The sequence below is a fragment of the Parambassis ranga genome, chromosome 2, assembly GCF_900634625.1.
Source record: "Parambassis ranga chromosome 2, fParRan2.1, whole genome shotgun sequence".
NCBI lineage: Eukaryota > Metazoa > Chordata > Actinopteri > Ambassidae > Parambassis > Parambassis ranga.
The window spans coordinates 7,590,851-7,609,835 of NC_041023.1; the positions used below are offsets into that span (position 1 = coordinate 7,590,851).

Here is an 18,985-nt window from a genome sequence, read left to right on the forward strand (position 1 = left end):
ATGCTGTACCTCACTGACACGTCCGTTTTTAACCTCTTGACTTTATTGTTTTTCTCCTTTGTGTCAGAATCAACTTTTTTTGCCCATCTGCCAGGGACTGTATACTTCCTCTCACGTATTTTCATGGTGTTGGCTACAATAAGTAACACACTAACAATAACATTTGAATTTTCCACCTGCTTTTATCAATGGTCGGTCTGATCTTGAGCATTTGTCTCTGTATGTACCAGCACCATGTTGTAATGATAGTCCCGTCATGTCACAGTTTCCATTCACACACACATACGCTGCATTTTTTTAATGACAAAAACAAAGAGATGCACTGTTCTCCAGCGAGATTGTAAGTAGCTTGTAGGTGACACCAGCTGCTGTGATCCAGATGTCCTGCCCCTGAGCCAGTCCTCCTGCGTGCTGCTGCTCCTGTAGCCGCGTCTCTTCTTGTTAGAATGTGATAGTGGATATTTCAGATGATAATGTTGCAGACGACGCTTGGGTAAGCAGGAGTCGGGATTGGCTACTCTCAGCGTGACCTCAGTCATATTGTCTGGAAAGAAATTGGTATAAATCAAGGCAAATCAGAGAAGGAGAATCTGTATGTTCATATAATGTGACTGAGGATGCCTTGATGTTGGTGTGTGCTTTTGCGGCAGCGTCCCTATGAACAACAGGAGGGAAGGGAAGAAGTTTGTGTGTGTGTGTGTGTGTGCGCGCTCAGGTGGCAGGTACCCTGGGTAAATCATTTCAGATCCATTTATTCAGAAGCCTGTGTGCAGACGACACCTGCACAACGCTGCCAAAGAAGTGCCACAATGTCAGCGACTTCGTTTGCAGCTCTGACCCTCAACTACCCCCCCCCACCCCACCCCACCTGGTGTGTTGAGCATGCATGCGTGTGTGTGCATGTGTAGGCACATACAGCATACCGTGTCTTTATTGTGTCTAGTAGTACCCAGTGTTTCTCCGTTTATGTTGGGTAGCTCAGTCAAATGTGTCTCTCAGATGGAGGGGAAGCGTCTCTGTTTTCCCAGTGGCTGTGTTACTGCTGTGCTGCTTTCAATGACTCCGTCTTCTTCAAATCTGGCTTCAAGGACGAGCAGTTAATTTAATTACTTTAATAAACAAACTGATGCTAAAAAGGATGAATCTTTGGTTCTTAAATAGCAAATTAATTTTTGAAATGCCTGAGATCAAATTGTTATTTTTAGTCCGTATTGATATTTTTTTGTTTTTGATATGGCAGCTGTCTTAATCTGTGTTCAAAATGAGCTCGTTTGCGTGTGTCATTTGCACGCTGACAGTCAGTTGTGACAGTTGTAAAGTGTTCTTGAAAAAGCGCCTGACGTGGACACTCAAGGCAGCCAGACGAAAGATTTGCAGGCTGTGATGTCTGTGTGTCAAATTACTTATCTCACTAAGCATATGCTGGCACTTCAGAATCACACACTTCAAACCCCGGATCCTTCAAAAGCGTCAAAAACGGACTGTCTTATTCAACACATCAGTCATGTAGCCACCAGCAAAATGAGCGGGATGTCATTTGCAGTCAACAAAAAGCTTCCGGAGACGTTTAAAGACACTTTCGATGACTGTTTCAATTTGGAAAGGCTGTTAATGATATCGTCTCAGCTCCCTTTTGTGCATTTTTTTTTTTCAAGAAGATACAAGTGAACGACAAAGAGTGCTTAGATGTGCACTTCAGCTAAAGCTTTAGCCAATTATTAATTTGAGTCCTGAAGACAATTAGTAAATCACTGCGGCACCCATTATCCAGCTGTTGCCCTGGATTTCAGGATTTTTGAAGAGTGAGCCAATCTCAGGGTCCATTTAGCCTGCCACTAACAACAAAACAAACTCATAATGATTGCTGCTTTGCACGTTTCTGTGCCAATAACAAAGTCTTTTGTTTGATGAGCCTGCAAATAAAATTATACAAATAAAACTGACCCACTAATAGAAAACAAAAATGTCTTAACCAAACTCCCGCTGAGCTTCCTCAGTCGCTATTTTTTTTTGTTTGAACCTCCTCTACGTACACCTCAACACACACTCTGTGACGGATGCAACACGCCGGCTCCTGAGCTCCAAGCAAATAACCCACTGAGTTTGTACTGTTCCAAGCGTTCCACAGGGCTAAACTATTTCATTGCGTTAATTGGCCAGTGTCATTCCTGACGTTAGAATAAACAGAGGAAACTGGGAAAAGCTGAGACAAATGGTGACTAATTAAGTGTGTGTGTGTGTGTGAGTGTTAACACAGAGAGAGAAACCAGCTGACAAAAAAATGGAGTGACGAAACACCCAGCCTGACAAAAGCAACAACTACTTCTCAGGATGAAACTTAAGACAAAGAAAAAAAAAAGTCTTTCTGCTTTCTTTGAAATCCTCAACTTCTCTAATTGGGTTTCTATTCAGCTCACTGAGAGAGAGAGAAAAGCAGTGATTGGCTACGTTTCACTCACGCTAATTTGGAAGGCGTAGTAGATATTCTTCTTCTTTTTTTTCTCACAATATATCCCAGCCCACTCTCACAGAAAAATAGCCACGTTAGCTCAGAGCACTAAATGTTTGAAGTGTCTTTTTGGTTATTTGGCTGGCATTATTATCATTTCCAAACCTTACCAAGTAATATGGGTGCCTAAAGGTGACCAAACGGCAACTAATGAAAGTACCTCTTCCAAAAGTTCACATAAGTTAATAAATCTGACTGAAAATATGTGTGAGAAAGTGTTTATTTTTGAACCATAGTCTGTATATAGAGATTAATGACACGAAAGCTCCCTAACAATGTGGTCAAAACATTGTTTGCCCCCTGGTGGCTGGCTGTAGTATTGATCATATACCCTGCCACCTCCCGTGTTAGTGGATGCTAGTTTTTATTACACTGATCTGTGTTCAAATTGTCATTTTTTGCCTTGTGCATGGGTGTTTGGGCAGGACAGCAAACCATCCCATCTTGACCTCTAATGCACTGACCAGTTCCAAGATGATGCCTTTTTATATATAACATCAGTAGCTTGTGTTAGGGAAATATTGGAGCCATGTCGTCCATCCTTATATACAGTCTATGATTTTTAACACACATCTTTTCCTCAGTGACTTAAAGAGCCACTGAAAATAGTACTAATAATACGTCATCATTCTGGTGTGTGTGTGTGTGTGGACACTTTGAATCTGGACTTTTGTTTCTGCCGGCATGCAGGACAATAAAGCGGGCCTACAAAAAGTTTTGGCGTCTCAGAGCTGTAGGGTCTTTATTGTGAAACTAATTCATTTTGTGCTGTGGACCAATGTAGCTATTACACATTTTGATGGGAGTCTGGGTTTAATATCCTGTGTTGAATGAGAGAGATCATTAAAAAGCCAGCAAAGGTTTATAGTACATAACCCCTTACTGCGGCAACCAACCTGATAGAACACAGCTCAGAAGAGATGGAAGACAGGGAAGCAAACCCTTAAAATAAGCTGAGGCATGTTTGAACTCCGACCCACAGGGGACATTTGTTTTCAGAGGTAGCGTGTTGGCCCACCTCATCATCCCCAAGGGACAGATCTTCCTCACCATTCCTCTGCCTCTCCACAGCACCTTGTGTTCCAGTCTCTCTCTCTCTCTCTCTCTGTCCGAGTGACTCACACATGCGGACGCACACACACACACACATAACACACTCGCATACAATCCCTCAAACCTCCTGCCCAGCCCCCCACCTCGCCTTTCTCACATTTGACCACTTGTCAAGAGATGTTTATAGGCCATTGTTTGCAGTGCTGATGATCATTGTCACTGGTTGATTCCATTACACACAGCCCTCTGATGGATGGGGCCTACCCTGACGGCCACCGATATGGGTGTCCTTGACCAGTGGGGCAGACGCAATGAAGGGAGGGGGGCAGGCGGCTGGAGACTCGGATCTTTTATGTATGTTTTCAGTCAATAGGAAAAAATACTTTCCATTTATCATATGTTTACACTTGTTATAAAGGTAGAGCAGTTCACACAACGGGAATTTTCTCATTAATTCCAGCGGTTGTTGCACTTCAACCAAGCTGGTTTCCATTCAGTAAAGAGCCTAAATGACAGGAGTAATTTGAAAGATTGACGTGTAATCAAGCTGTTTTAATTGCGTTTGGTGTAACTCTGATTATGACCTTAATTCATATAATTTAGCTTGGTTACGGCGTTAACATGATAGTTGTAGTAATTTGTGTTGCTTTACTTTGCTCTTAATTACATTATCACAGCGCATGTAAACACACTGTCTGTGGTCTGGCTTCTTGTGGTGCTCAAGTGTCACAAAATTATTAAGGGAACTCCTCCACCAGCTTGTTGAATCGATGCTAAGGAGTCATTCAGAAATCACACGGCGGGCTTGGAAGGGAACCAGGCTGAGGCCGGGCTGATGTGGTGTCAGTGAGGGATTGGCCTTGGTTGTTGGGTGACAGAGGACGAAGCGGTGTTGATAGCTAAAACATTTACCACCGATGCGGTGTGTCGTCATTTCTCACAGAGCCGGAGCATCATTGATCAGGATGATATCCACTGGAGAGGAACATGTAGTTAAAGGCTGTTTAACAAGCTTCTCCTGCATCCCCCCACCCAAAAAAAAAATAAATAAAATGTCACATAAAGACTCCATTATTATTCTGAACAAAGACAGAGTCTCAGATCTGTCTTTTGTCAGACCTCTTTACTTAAGGAAAAGCTTTCCCAGATCAGACAAAATAATGTTTACGATAGGAGCCACACTCTTCCTTTTGATGCAGAAATTAGCTCTAGTTTAATGATAGTTAACTCTGTAGCTATCATCTGGACCGCTCTGTGTTTGTCCGTGTTCCTTTAAGACAATGCAAGAAATTAAAAAAGCATGAACACTCAAGCCTCCAATAAAACTACCATTAAAGCCACTGCAATATGCAAAGCTATGCTAATTTTATGCACACTGTCAACCTACATAGTGGCTGTTCTTCATTTTATTTCAAACGATATGACTGCAATTAGACGACACTTGATTGAAATCATTTGCGTTTTATGATTGTGTTACATTTCAGGAATGACAGTGTGTCGTACAATTCGGTGACAGTACGTTTCCACCGCATGCAGAGATTAACTGCTATTACTGACCCCGATGCAAACCAACGACAGAGACGTTTCAAACAAACTCCTCGCTTATCTCGGTGATTTGCATGTGAGTGTGTCATTTACCATATTCCCTGATTACCTAATGATTTATGCTTTAATATAATGAAACAGAGCACTTTTCAAAGCCTGGTGTGCATCCATACCTTTAACAGTGGCTTAACATGTCTGAGACAGAGAAATTGAAATGATAGTTTAAGGGCTGCAGGGAAAAGAAGTCTTATCAGTTAAGACTTGCTTTGTATGTAGGATTTTTTTTCCCGTCTCTCCTTGGAAGGCAGGGGTGCAGTTGATGAATTCTTAAGCAGATCTTGCTGATAATTGTATTTCATAACTGTCATGTGGAGAGGGACTGTCCGCTGAGAAGCTATTTGTGTCACTGCATCTCTCTCTCTCTCTCTCTCTCTCTCTCTCTCTGCAGCCTCTTCAATAAAACTCAAATCACGACAGAGATTGTTAAGTCTACCTCCAAGATTATTAAATCCAAATGGAGAATTTATGGGTGACACTTCATAACAATTAATCTGAGATGCTTGATTAATAAAGTTCGCTCACCCTCTCCTAACCCCCCCATGTCTTTCTTTCTCTCTCCTTCTTCTTCACCCTCCCCATCACTAAAGTTGTCCTGTTTGAGTGGGATGGAAGAGGAGGAGGGGAGGAGACGTATGGGTGGCAGGATGGTTGTCAGGGACGACATGAGTGTCATTCTTTTTGATTAATGGAGCATTGTGACCCCGCCCCTAGACCCCCCCCCCCTCCCTCTCCCCCTTTTCTTACCCAGCATGCCCACTCTCACCTCTGTAAAACCCCCCCACCCCCCTGAATAACAGGTAAAAATAGATGTGGGCCAAGTTATGCTCTCCATTCGGATTCATAGGCTAGACATGATCTGATGGGGGAAAAAGATAGGACAGAAAGAGAGACAAAGAAGGAATGGAATAAATGGAAGGAAAGAACAAAAGCGGGATAAATGTCAGAGAAAGATTAAAAAAAATGAACAAAAGAAATAAATTAAGGGAAACAGAAGGAGATAAATGAAGTACAAATGGAGAAGGGAAGGCAAGAGAGGAGACAGAAAGACAGGAGTTTTTGGAGAATGTCACCTACCTAACCTTGTCACCATGTTAAGTCAGCTGTGATTAATTAGTTGAGTGAGACTGAGCAATTAGGTCAGGAGTTTGGGTTTGTATAAGTGTGTGTGTGCGCATGTCTGTGTGTTCATGCATAACTTTTTTTTTTTTAAATCAAGATACTTTCATTAACAAACAGAATATATATACATCAAAATGAGCAACAACAATGTGTAGCAATGTAGCAAAACCAAGTGATATAAGCCAACGTGTTCCATGAAGTCGTTACTCATTCAGTTTGCATTATACTTTTAGGAATGTAGTAGACGCTACATAGCAGGTTACCGTCTTATAGGTGGAACTGCTAGCTGTTATCATTGTTAGTATAGTAGCTTAAGCAGGTCAGGCTAACAAGTAAACAGACCACCAAGTAAGACTAGTCAAGTCATAACCTACTTGAGATTAAATCTATTATTGGACGACTGGAGAGTTGCTGTGCGATAACATCGCTGCTTTCAGTTGCTACTTGGCTCTGTTTAAGCACCACAGCTACATAGTTAGGGTCAGAAATAAATAAATAAATCCAATATTGAACACCAAATAATGTTGAAAAATATGAAAGTATATTTTATTATGCCTCAGTGTAGCAAATAAAAACACAAACCAAATTTTGAACAGCTGATGTAGTGAAGCCATTTTGAACTGTTCCAGTACACCGTGAAAAATGTGTTCATCCCAATTATTTTAAGATGCACAGAACTTTTTTGGTAAATGTGAGCAGCTTCATTTGCAACTTGTGTAAAGGCTGAGTTAACAACAAAATGATAAAACCTTGAGTGTTGAATGAGAGAGGCCCTGTGGTGTGTTATCGCCCCAAACGTGGCTCTAGATTCATTTTAAAAGAATGCGAGGATAAGAATCCTTAGACAAATCCTTGAACCAGTAAAGGCTTACAAAAGATCATATTTAACAATGATGGCTATATATTTTCCTTTTTGCAATTAAAGAGTCCCTCTGTGTAATTTAATGCTTCTTTTCAAGTGTCGGGTCCCCTGAGACTTGGCCTGTAGCTACGCCATCGCTCTTGGTGATTATCATTAATGAATGTCGGCGAGGACCATCCCTCAATGTGACTAGGGAGGAAACACAAGCCCTAATTAAAGGTTCCTATTCATAAATATATGCCTCAGACTACACAGATCGGCCTGTGCTGTGCACACAAGTCATGTTAATGTCAGAAAAGCACCTTTTTAAGAGCGTTTTCTCCCCTTAATGTACGGGCGCACGCAGCAGCAGCAGTGACAGATTTTAGCAGCCGGAGCTTGCAGCGAGGGATCTGTGCAATTTGAGATCCGCAGATTTAAATTTTAAGAGTAAAGCTGAAGATTAGGAGGCCGTAATTTGACACACATGAGGAGCTGTGACAAAAAAAGAGCGTCTGAGTGCACATTATGATGCAGTTTTATCCTTGAGAGGGAGCTCCTTGTGTTGAGGAGTCATATTGTTGTTACAGTGGATGGAAGTATTTAGAAAAACGTTTAACAGGATGTCAGCGGAGATGAAAATAATCCTCATTGTGTGTGTGCGCTCCCTCATTTTAAGCATTTTTAATGTGGGCTGATAACTGCGCTCTGCTTGTATTGTCATCAGACAAAGCTGGTGGTAATTGTTATGTGATGAGGAAGATGATGTTAACATTGAGGATAATATTCTTTATATATATATATATTTATATATATAAATATATACATTCCACTCCAGAACTGTTGTGTTGACTTGCAGAGACAAACATTTGGCTGCTCCTCTTTCCTCCTTAATGGCTGAAAAATGCTAATTGGAGTGCACGTGTCAAAGAAAACAAAAGGCAAGGGAGGAGGAGAGGGAAGGAGCGTGCATGTCAGGAAGGCTGGTATTTTGAAATGTGAAATATGTCACTTTATTTAGCAAGGTTGTTCAAGGAAACGGGGAATATCTGTCTTTTGGATGAAGTTATGGAATGTAACGTGGCTCTGCTGAACAATTATTCCATTAGTTTGTGTCAACACGCTGGAGTTGCCTCCTTTCCTGTTTTAGTTTGGAGCTCACTCTGGTATTGCTGTAAAATAATCCCTGTGAGACCCTTTAATAAAGTTGCATCTGTCGCCGCTGCTCGGCATCTCATCACATTATTCATCCAAAATGACAAAATCCCTCAAAAAAAAAGAATAAAAATGCTCAAGTGGGGATTACAAGCCTTTAATTGCTTTGTCAAAACTACAGCCACATATCTTTTTTTTAAAGTCTACACATTAAACAGAAATCTCTATAAAATATCAAAACCTCTCTCTCTCTCACTCTCCATACTTTCACTTGGCATTTTAATTATGCAGTCTTATCTGATAGATGTGGAGATATAGCTTGGTGTCAAAGTTAGAGCCTGTTCTTTATTAATTTTTTTTTATTATATATTCTTATATTCAGGCTGTCAATGAGGTGTCTGGAATCTGATAGGACCCATCTTTGATTGACTCAAGATTATGAAGAGAGGTATTATCATAAGCTGTATGCTTTCATCATTCCAAATGTTCACTGGTTTGAATGACACTGTAAGAGAAAAAAGATTACAGTCAGAGAATAAGTTCATGATAAGTCCAGCGCCGTGCGCTCTGCGGACGTTAAACACATGGAGAGAGAGTTCGAGCAGTTTGACTTGGTGGCTTCAAAATGGCTCCAGCGAATAGCCACAGCCCAAAATATGCAATACAGCAATAATTATTAATGAATATGAAGAAGTAGTTGTTGAATTCATGGTTTATGTTGATCTGATTTTTTTTGTCGATTAAATTTAACTGAATGTTAAAGTGCAAAAAAAAAGATTAATAACTCTATGAAACTAATTTTTCAAAAACTTTTACTGTGACGCAATGAAACTAATTTCTGACTACTGGCATTGAACAATGTTTTGAGTATGCTGTGTGTGTGTGTGTTTGACCGCTACTTTTTAAACAATATATTAACAATATATATTCGCACTAACCTTAAGCCTCAGCTTTGGTTTTATTCCCTTTGTGAATTTAGGTCTTGCAGCAGAATTATTAGACGACCTACAAAAAAATAATAGTAATTGTGAGCAGCGTGTGGTTTTAAATGATGGTTCTTTCTTATTATAAAAGTAACGTCAGTGTGGCATCATTCTCAGTATTTTTAGACACCACAGTGTTTTTAAAGGTAACAGCATTTACATGCTAAAATAATTATGTTTGTCATTATTCGCTGATGTGAGTGTGAGAGTATCAACTTTGTCCCTCACCTGATTTGACAGCCTGCTGCTTTTCTTTTGCATTAATACCAGCTGTAAACAGCGTCGCTTTAGATGGTCACGTCAGACCTGCACTGGCAAACAGAAAGAGACAAGAGACGGTATAATGTATGTAGATATACATGACGACTACATGGAGGCTCTCGCCAGCTCTGAGGGGAGTATAGCAGCTTCAACGCAGGAGAGAAGAAGGAAACAGGACGACATGCTGTCGGGCTGTCAGTGTAGGCAGGAGAGGGGCTGCATGTATGCAAACTGGAGGGGCGAGGGGGGGTGGTGATGGAGGGAAACAACAGTTTGTGTGTTTAGCTTTTGTCGTACACACACACACATACACATGGGTAGCAAGGATCATAATCTTTAGGTCGTGGATGTGTGTGGATGAACACACACTGAACACAAAGGTCAAGGACTGCAGAGAGGTGACGTGAGGGTTCCTTTAAGAAACGTAAAGAAGTATAAACACACAAGAAAGCTACATTAATGTGCAGTGTTCTCCGTCTGAGGACAGCCTGCACCCTGCAGCATGTCTCCTTTTGAACCACATGCCCCCCTCTGCTGGCCCAGGATCACATCTAACACAGGCTCCCACCTCTGATGCAGCCTTCAGCACAGGAGACAGTAAAACATATGGTTTGGCCTAAAAATGAATGCAAAATATTTGTAGTCATCTCCCTGAAGATCCTTAAGGACACAAAGTGGAAGTTATTTTGAATGAATAATCAATGTATATTGATATGTGTTATGTTATGTTAGCATTGGTACATCCATGATCTATTCAGAGCTATCTTTGAGTTTTGTCGCATTGCTGTCAGACCTGCAGTGTGTAGAAGTTCAAATTAAAAAAAATAAATAACTCTTAAAACGTTTAAAAGTGACATTACTGTAAAACATTCAGGCAGAATCATGATGTATGCATTTAATCTGTACGTTTCTTCCGGTTTAGAACAATAAGGGATTATATGTGCGGCTCTGCTGTCTGTCCGCACACACACACTCAGATGGAAATATTAGTGACGTAAGTCGGCTCCATCAATCAGCGGCCGGGCCGCGCTGACAGACAGGGACGGACAGATGTTGGGGCGGTACTTGGTATTTCTTTCAGCACATAATAAGCAGACCTCTCTGCTGCGCAGATGATCAGTTTTGCGGGCAGACTTCAAACACATACAGGCTTCCTTTGCTGTGCGTAATGTTCACGACAGAGAGAGAGAGAGGAGAACCAGACACTCACCAGTGAAAGAACCGGGACTGAGGCGAGCGGCGTGCACAAAAGTTTTAATCCACTTTCTTGCTCCAGACTCCAGGCTCGACGCCTCGGACTGGAGCCGGTGTAGCTGCATGAATAAATAAGTCCGACTGTTGGCTGCAGAGTCTGAGCGGTGCCATCCAAGTTCTGATTATCACCACCTATTTTTTTTAAAAAAAGAAAAAAAAATCAGACTTCTTCCCCCCTTTGCTCTGCTCCTCATGCACTATCCTCCCCTGGCAGTACAGAATATATCATGGCGTCTCATTTGAGATAACATTAGCCTAGTTGTGTGCGCTTTATAAACACTTTATGGTGGATAATAGTTTAGGATGGAGTGTAGGCTATTAATGGTGCCTCTTGTGGATCCGGAGCCCCTCCCCTTCACCAGAAGCCTCACTAAAAAAGGTGTAACGAATCGATCCGCAGCCTCCTTTGTCCCACTAAAGAGGTCACCGAAAATAACCACGTCCTCTCTGCAAACTTTGCAAAACGTTCATGTGCACCTCACAGTAATGACTTACACTGATGCAAAAAAATAAGTTTGAAGCTTCATTGATGCTTTTATTAGCAGTGATTGATCAATGATCAGATCAGAAATGCCAAATTATTTATGATTCTGTTTTACATTTTTGCATGATTAGCCAATGGCCGCCGTCCTCCTCTGTGACAGTAAACTAAAGCTCTCAACTTTTTTCTTTTTTTTTTTTAAGAAAAGACACCTCTCATTCCATTGTCTGAGGTCTGTCACTACGCGTGTCCGTGGGGTGGGACGCACCTTGCGTGCAGGGACAGGAAGGCGTTGAAATGAAAGCCATCCCAGTGAACAATTAGAGCAGCAGATTGACAGGTGGGCTCTGACTGTCAGGGTGACGCTTGTGTGGAGGGGTGGAGTAAAGGAGAGGCCGGAAAGGCAGCTGGATGTGTCTGTCTATCAGTGGGAGCTGTCTGAAACGCACCGCGCATCACCAATGTGCGCACATTTCAATGCGGACAATATCCAGGGGGGACGCTCTTTTTGCGCTTTTCAAATAAAATAATAACAAATGAACAACAATAAGACCCGCGCCTGGCTGTGGATCCGCGGGGCGGCCTGCTCGCTGTCTTTTGTGATGAGTTTGTGAGAAATTCGTCAAGTGTCCACGACGGTAAGCGTTAACACGCGAGTATTTTCCTGATCCACGGGGTGTTTGCAGAGAGAGAGAGAGAGAGAGAGAGGGGGGATGCGAGTTGATAGCTGCGCGCACACTTGAGTGATTGACATACACCCAGCCAGCCTAACGTGTCACTCTTTCCTCTTTTTCCCCCATTTCCTCCTGAAAGACTGTAGCGGAGCTTCTAGAGACCGCGGAGCTGGCACCTGGACGCGGACTGAGGGAAGAGGGAGAGAGAAACGTCGCAGTTCGGACTCATCTCCGCCGCAGAGTGAGTTAAAACGGAAGAAGAGGAGCTCCTTTTTTCTTCACTTTTGCTGCTAACAGAGGTATGAGACAGTCCGGTGAAGGGGTGTAAACACATTTTGATGGGAACGCGGCCGCACTGGCTCGGGCAGCTCTCCGTGATATATTGTCTGCCCTGATTAGACTGAGATCCGCACGAAGATTTCACAGCCGCAATCTGCGGTGACTTTTCGGCAGAAGTTAACGGGCGAGTCTCGCCTGCGATCCGTGATCATTTTCCTCTCCGGACCCCCCCTCCGACAATAATAAAGAATGATCAGTGACGCGTAGAGAGTGAAGCGGCACTTGCACCCATATTCAAAGACTTCTCCACGCAGCGAGGGATCTACACTTTAATTTCAACCATCCGCGCTAAAGGACTGAGGGAAAACGCAGCTGGCTGTTATTTCCTCTCTTTGCACCAGTTTCCTCTCCAGCTTGTCCGATATTTTGATCTCTGCATGAAAAGTCAAGCGGAAAGTCTTGCAGCAGCATGCCGAGGAGAAAGCAGCAAGCGCCGCGGCGGTCAGCAGGTAAGCCCCGGCTCTGCACACAAACACACACACACACACACTCCACACAGGATACACACATGTACAAGTTTCCGCAGCAGCCCGCAGGCCTGCTGTAGGACATGTGCTCTGTGTGAGGGTAAAGTTTATTTTTCCCGACCTAAAGGCGCGTCTGGCTGGAATGTTGCTTTTACGCAGCGTCAGTGCCAACTTTTCCTGTGAGGGATGCACGCTCTAACCCCGCTAAGCTGATCCTCCACTTCATCTAAGTTCTCCAAACAAAGCTCATCTTATCTCCTCTTTACAGGCTGACGTGTTTGATGTGTTGGTGTCGCTACAAAAAAACAGAAAAGTGGCGTATTTTTCAGCGTGTGTTCCGCTCTTGGGATTGCCATCCTTGATTTGATGCTTGATTGATCGCCTGTCATGCGACTGCCTTTGATCTATTCATTGCTGATAAACATCAGTAAATCATTCACCATAGAGACACGCATGCGCCCGGCAGCTGGACTCCCTCAAAGGATAACTTTTTGCCCCCGCCGAGGACCAAAGAAAAGACAAATTGAAAGAAAAGTTCTCAAGCGGGATAAATACTTTGCGATTAATACCCAAGAGAGAGGAGAGGAGGGAGGGAACAAGGAGGGAGGAGTGTGTGTGTGTATGTGTGATGGGGTGGGGGAGTTTGCTGGGGCGTAGCGAGATCACAAGAGGGGGATATCTGGAGCCGAAACACTGCAGGGTAAACAGGCGGAGGGGACGGTCACTTTAATCTCTTGACCTGACCTCTGTGGTCATCAAACAGGAAGTGGTGTTAAAGATTCTGCACACAGTAAACATGGATGTACCGTGGAAGCAGTGCATTCTGGGACAGAAAAATCCACTTTGTGACAAAATGACTCCCTGAGTGTCAAATTTTGGATAAAATCCTACTAATATAATATTTTGTGAAGTTTCTGGTCATAGTACTTTAAAAATGTTAAAATTAATTCACATCTATTCATATTTTTTAGAAAAAGAACACAGGGACATCTTAATAATTACAAACATTTTGCCACAAATTCCTTGTTAGTTGTCCTGTTTGTCCCCTTGGCTCTGCAGGCCTACACATCGTTGTTAAAGTTGACCAGACGTGAACTTTTCCTCTGCAAAAAAAATAAAAAAAATGGCATGTTTGTCTGCATCCATTTGATGTCCCTGTGAGAGGTAGGTGTGTGTGTGTGTGTGTGTGTGATTGACATGCATTTCTAAATGACGCCAAAGAGAGAAGAGCCTTTGAAGTTCATGCGGTAATGACCAAAGCCGAATAAAACAGCTGTAGAATGTTAAGCAGGCGGTGGAAATGTGAGGTTAAGCAGACTTAATCAAGGTTGTGACGGAGAGACTTTGAACTCAGTGGGGCTGTAATTTCTAATTGACGCGAGGCTTTAGTGATGGATAGAGAGAAATGTGTTTGAAGAACGAGCCTGCGCGCTGGAAATGAGTGGTTTATAGCACTATACCCACAAATGGTGGCAAAAAACGTCATTTGGCTGAGCTCTGAAGTGGCCTCATTCCGCCTCAGCTTTTGAATATTGATTTAATTGTCTGTTTTTCTGACACACACACACACATCACAGGCTGTAATGGTCAATCCAGACTCAATCTCTGCATTATTTCCAGTGCCTGACATGTATGGTCAGTCCAAAAACTTTAATACTTCTTCTGATGTGTATGTGTGAACAAGGCTTTTTTTCTTTTTTACAATACATTACCAGGTATTTCCACCCAGATTTGTCACTGCATAGCTCCTCAGAGAGAGAGAGAGAGAGAGGTTTGAATAGCTCTTTGTATGCCATTTCAAATGGGCTCTGTTTCATCAGTCACAGCGATGATTTTAGACCCTGTAATGGCGCTGTACCCTATCTAGTTTATGACCAGTGACAATACATCAGTGTTCTTTCATTTGGAACAGCATTACTGCATCTGTTAGTTTTGGCAGTTGTGAGTTCAGTGCGGTGCAATTTGAGCAGCAGAGACTTTTGCTGCAGTCATTTGTCGTCATTTTTGTGTTTGTGCGTGTGTGTGTGTGTGTTGTCTCTTCTGGTGCTTAAGTGCAGTTGTGTTGATGTGCTTCTCAAATAATTAATCAAAGGTAAACAATGCAGCAATAATTAGGATAAAAACAACAACAATCAAATTTGAACCAATCAGCTGATTAATGATCAGTTACCTTACCGAACATTGATCGGTTGTAGAGGTGTAGGGCCTGTTGGATGAGCGAAACGAGGCATTTCTTTGGACATTTCGCATCCTTATTGATTAATCCAAATAGATAGTTATGGTAATATATAACTGCAGCATTATGATAATTGGTTTAAAGCACAGAATGACATGTTTTACCAAAGATAATGCAGTCATTAAGTAATCATATTTGATTCACCTATCAGTGCAGTTTAAAGCAACACATCTCACTGTTGCATTTAAATATGACAACACACTTTACAGCTATATAGTTGGTAATTAGCTTAATTAGCAGGTAGGAGTTCCTGTCTATAACATACACAAAGAAGAAGCCATAACTCTGTATTTGCCTTGATACCGAGGTCACACTTTTGATTGCTGTTAGAAAATTAATGATACTGCTGCACGTCTGCTGCTGCTTTTAGTTTGCCAGCCGTAATATCTTAAATCAAACACTGTCACTCTAAGTAATGAATCTGTCAACTAATCATTCAACACGTCAGTGTGATCACAGTGTCACACTGTGGTAAATTTATTCGGCATGAGTTAAAAAGGTCTAGCTTTAAAAATAAAAAAATAATAAAATAAAAGTGATTACCAATCCTGTGCAACACATGGCTTCACCAACTGAGTGACCAATCAGCAGCGGGCGGAGGCAGGATACATGTCCATATATGGGAGGGTGTAAGTTTTAAGGCACAGAGGTTTTTCTACTGTAATGTGCAAATATGTGCTTGTACAGAGAGAGGTAACGCAATTTGCACACAAACGTCATAGACTAAACTTTTTGACTAACCGGGGATCAATAATGTATCCATCTATCTATCTGTCTATTTATATATTTACTGTGTATCATATAACCCAACTTTTCTGCTTGGTGTTAATGATCTCTTTGTAGCTCAGCTCATTTGTCCAGATTGAAGCCACACAGATTATAAACAGGCAGCTCAGCCTCCTACCCAACCACCCCCCCTACCCCACCCAGTCACTGCCACAAACACTTCCTCAAAAGGAGTCTCTTAATTATGACTCCGGTGGGTGGTGGGGGGGCGGGGCTTCCCTTCTTCTGCACAGCATCGTTAGCTGTGGTCCCTAATTATCCAGGTAGCTGACAGATCAGTGACGGGTCCAGCGATTACTGCTAACAAATTCTGCGAGGTGTCAAAGTCTGCGAGCTGCCGTGATTTAAATCAGCCACTGCTCATGTGTAAACTCCACAACACAACAGAGGTTACCTTTGCACAGTCACGTGACTTGTTAAAGCCGTGCTGGACAACAAAGATGTAGGGAAAGGTCCTTTGTAATAGTTACCTGTGAGCTTAATGCTTTGTCTTCCTCCCCTGATTTTTTTTTTCTGCTAACAGCTTTCTGGTTTTGTTTGACAGAACAGGAACAAAGTTCTAAGCTGAGCGCTGTTAATGCATTTCGCTGTTGTTGCTTGGCATTGTGTTCCTCAGCAGAAATTTAGCTCACGGCAGCTGTCAACCAGGAAGCGAGCACCGAAACACGGCTGTTGGAACTTTGTGTTAGTTTTATCAGGATGCTTCTGATAAAGGATTTAATGACATTTGTCAGGAAGCAGTGCAGCAATGGAGGGGGGGAAAACTGTAGATGAGAACAGTGTGTGTACATGTGTGCATACCACTCTGCATCACTGAGCAAGATGAGGGATTTGTGTGTGTGTGTGGAATATTCTGATCCTGTGATAATGCAGTGTGTGTAAAGTGTCATTAACAGGTGACATTGACTGAAGGAGTCAGTGGATATATTTGCTATCCCACACTCCGCTACACCCGTAGTTTCATTTGCATGTGGTGTCACAGGCAGTAGGCCTTCAGGAAATCAAAGACACACACTAATACGCAAGCTCACACAACTCCGCTCCCCGTCCTCATCTTCGTGGAGGTTAAGTGACAAATGAAGATCGATGACTGCTCTTATGGAAAAGAGAGGGTCGGATTGAAAATATGTGGGAATTAGACTCGCCAGCTGAGTGAAGATGTAAAGGCGTTCAACGCTGCGAGGCGCGAGGTAAAACTATCCCCGAGCTTAATGAGGTTCAGAGGAAGCAGGAAAATCTGGATTTTCACTCGAGCACAACACGAGGAGCCCTGACAAAGAAATATAAGAAAACAAGCAGTAAAATTCACTGGCATCCCCCCGCCTTTAAATACATCCTGTGCTTATTTATTTTTCAAACGATATCTTGGCTACAGGTCAAAACAGCTGCAAAACAAAAGCCACAGTGTACAGTGTGGGTGTAAAATAATAACAGGAATAATCACAAGAATGAAATGATTCACATGACTGTCCCCGAGGGCTTTACAGCACCAGTTGCTAATTACTGCGGAGCATACGTACGAAGAAAAAACTTTTCCTGCCTGAGTGATGGGGGAAGAGAGAGAGAAGGAACAGGCAGGAAAAATACATTTAGCTGATTGCTGTATACGTGTGCACGAGCTGAAAACACGGGACAGGATCGCTCAGAGAGGGAAGGGTGCTGCAGTTATTTCTGTCGTCACTTAATTCACCAGCTGTCTTGTCCATTGTCTCAAAAATGTCACAGACAAGTTCACGAAGGTGACTTTCTCACATGCACCCTTTTTGTCCAACCACCACTAAAGCCGAAAGATACTTAGTTTACTGTCACAGCAGAATAATCCATCATAGTAGATGCTGATTAATTCCAATGCAACAGTCCCATTTGTGTTGCTTAAAGATGTACATTTCTGTCATATTCTCCTCGTCTCTTGCTCCAAAGTGGACCAGCTGCTTTTTCTTTGTACTCTATAATAATAATTATGGCAGTTTAATAAGAAGACAAAGGGGAATCAGGGGGACTGTTGAAGAAGAAAAAAAATGGCAAGTCATGATTTAAGGGAAGACGATGGGAGGTCCGGAGTACACTCAGAGGTCAGTGTGTACTCGGGGGAGGTCCTGTCTGCTCCCCCCCCTCTCCAGTTGTGTGTTGTGTATGTTCTATTATTGTTTTCCCTCTGGCACACAGCGGTCTTTTACTTTGTTAATATCAGTGTATCTGTGTGTTTTGTGTGTATCCTTGCATTATTGATACTGCGTGCCAGGCGGACGTGATTACAGCTGTCCAAAGCTAAGAGACTGTGCTCTGATTCACATGGGGTGATCTGAGAAGTGAGTCAGCAGCCATGTTTGTTTGTTTTTTTTCATCTTTTTCTGCTCTCTACTTGATGTTTTAGAAATTGCCACAAAGGCGGTGTCTGTTGTTGTAATTATGTTGATGACGGCACAAATAAGTCTCGGCCGGTCAGGCTACGACTGAAAAATGGCCTCTGATACACAGACATTAAAGAGTGGAGTTTCTTCTGCCGCCTGGCCTTTGAACATCTGGGTTGGAGCAGCTCTGACGAAAAAAGTTATTGAAAGTGACAGATGAACAAGACTTGGGTAGGCGTTGTGTTGCAGCAGCTGTGACTGCTGCCATCGCTCTGACAGGTGTCAATTAAGAATTACTGCAGAGACCCTGTAGTCATTTTTTCTCTGCCCAGCTGTCTGTCTTTGTGCCTTTTTCGAGAAATAGCACTTTACCCTTGTCAGTCCGTTCGCGCTCAGCCACAGTCGCCCCAGAAAACGAGTGCATGGCGTGCACTCTAATCAATAACCAGTGTATTAGCAATTATTTTGCCCATTGATTTACGCTGGGGCAGCGACTCCCAGTGTGTTGTTATTAGCCGCTGATTATATGTGCCCGTGCGATAGAGCAAGACACGCACACTAGCACGTAACGCTGGCTCTGCTGTTGCCAGGTAGGTTAACCTCAGAGCCAAGTGCACATGTAGGGACTCAAATCTATCTAATTTTATTATCTCCAGATAATGATATTTAGCAGCCGGGTTATTGGATAATGGCATTTAAATGATGATATTGTGATGATGATCATGCCATACATGCTGACCTGGACAGAAGGCCACTATTTTGTTTAGATATTTGTTCTTAAAATGATACATTATCTGATTTTAGCATATTTCCAGATGATTTGGGTAACTCAAAATGACCAAGCAGCAGTGTCAGATGAAGACATTTTTAA

General features: G+C 42.5%; 1 protein-coding gene across 2 annotated transcripts in view; it reads left to right on the forward strand.

Moving 5' to 3' along the window:
• Positions 1-18,985, forward strand: part of tshz1 (teashirt zinc finger homeobox 1) — a 121,195-nt gene that overhangs the window by 85,638 nt on the left and 16,572 nt on the right. Inside the window, exons 1-2 of one of the 2 annotated variants that reach the window (XM_028396434.1) lie at positions 11,724-11,899; positions 12,075-12,723. In XM_028396434.1, the coding sequence (XP_028252235.1) occupies positions 12,684-12,723 (40 nt within the window). In that variant the 5' untranslated portion in view covers positions 11,724-11,899; positions 12,075-12,683. Of the gene's footprint in view, positions 1-11,723; positions 11,900-12,074; positions 12,724-18,985 lie in introns of those variants that run through there. The other variant, XM_028396444.1, reaches the window with a different exon arrangement.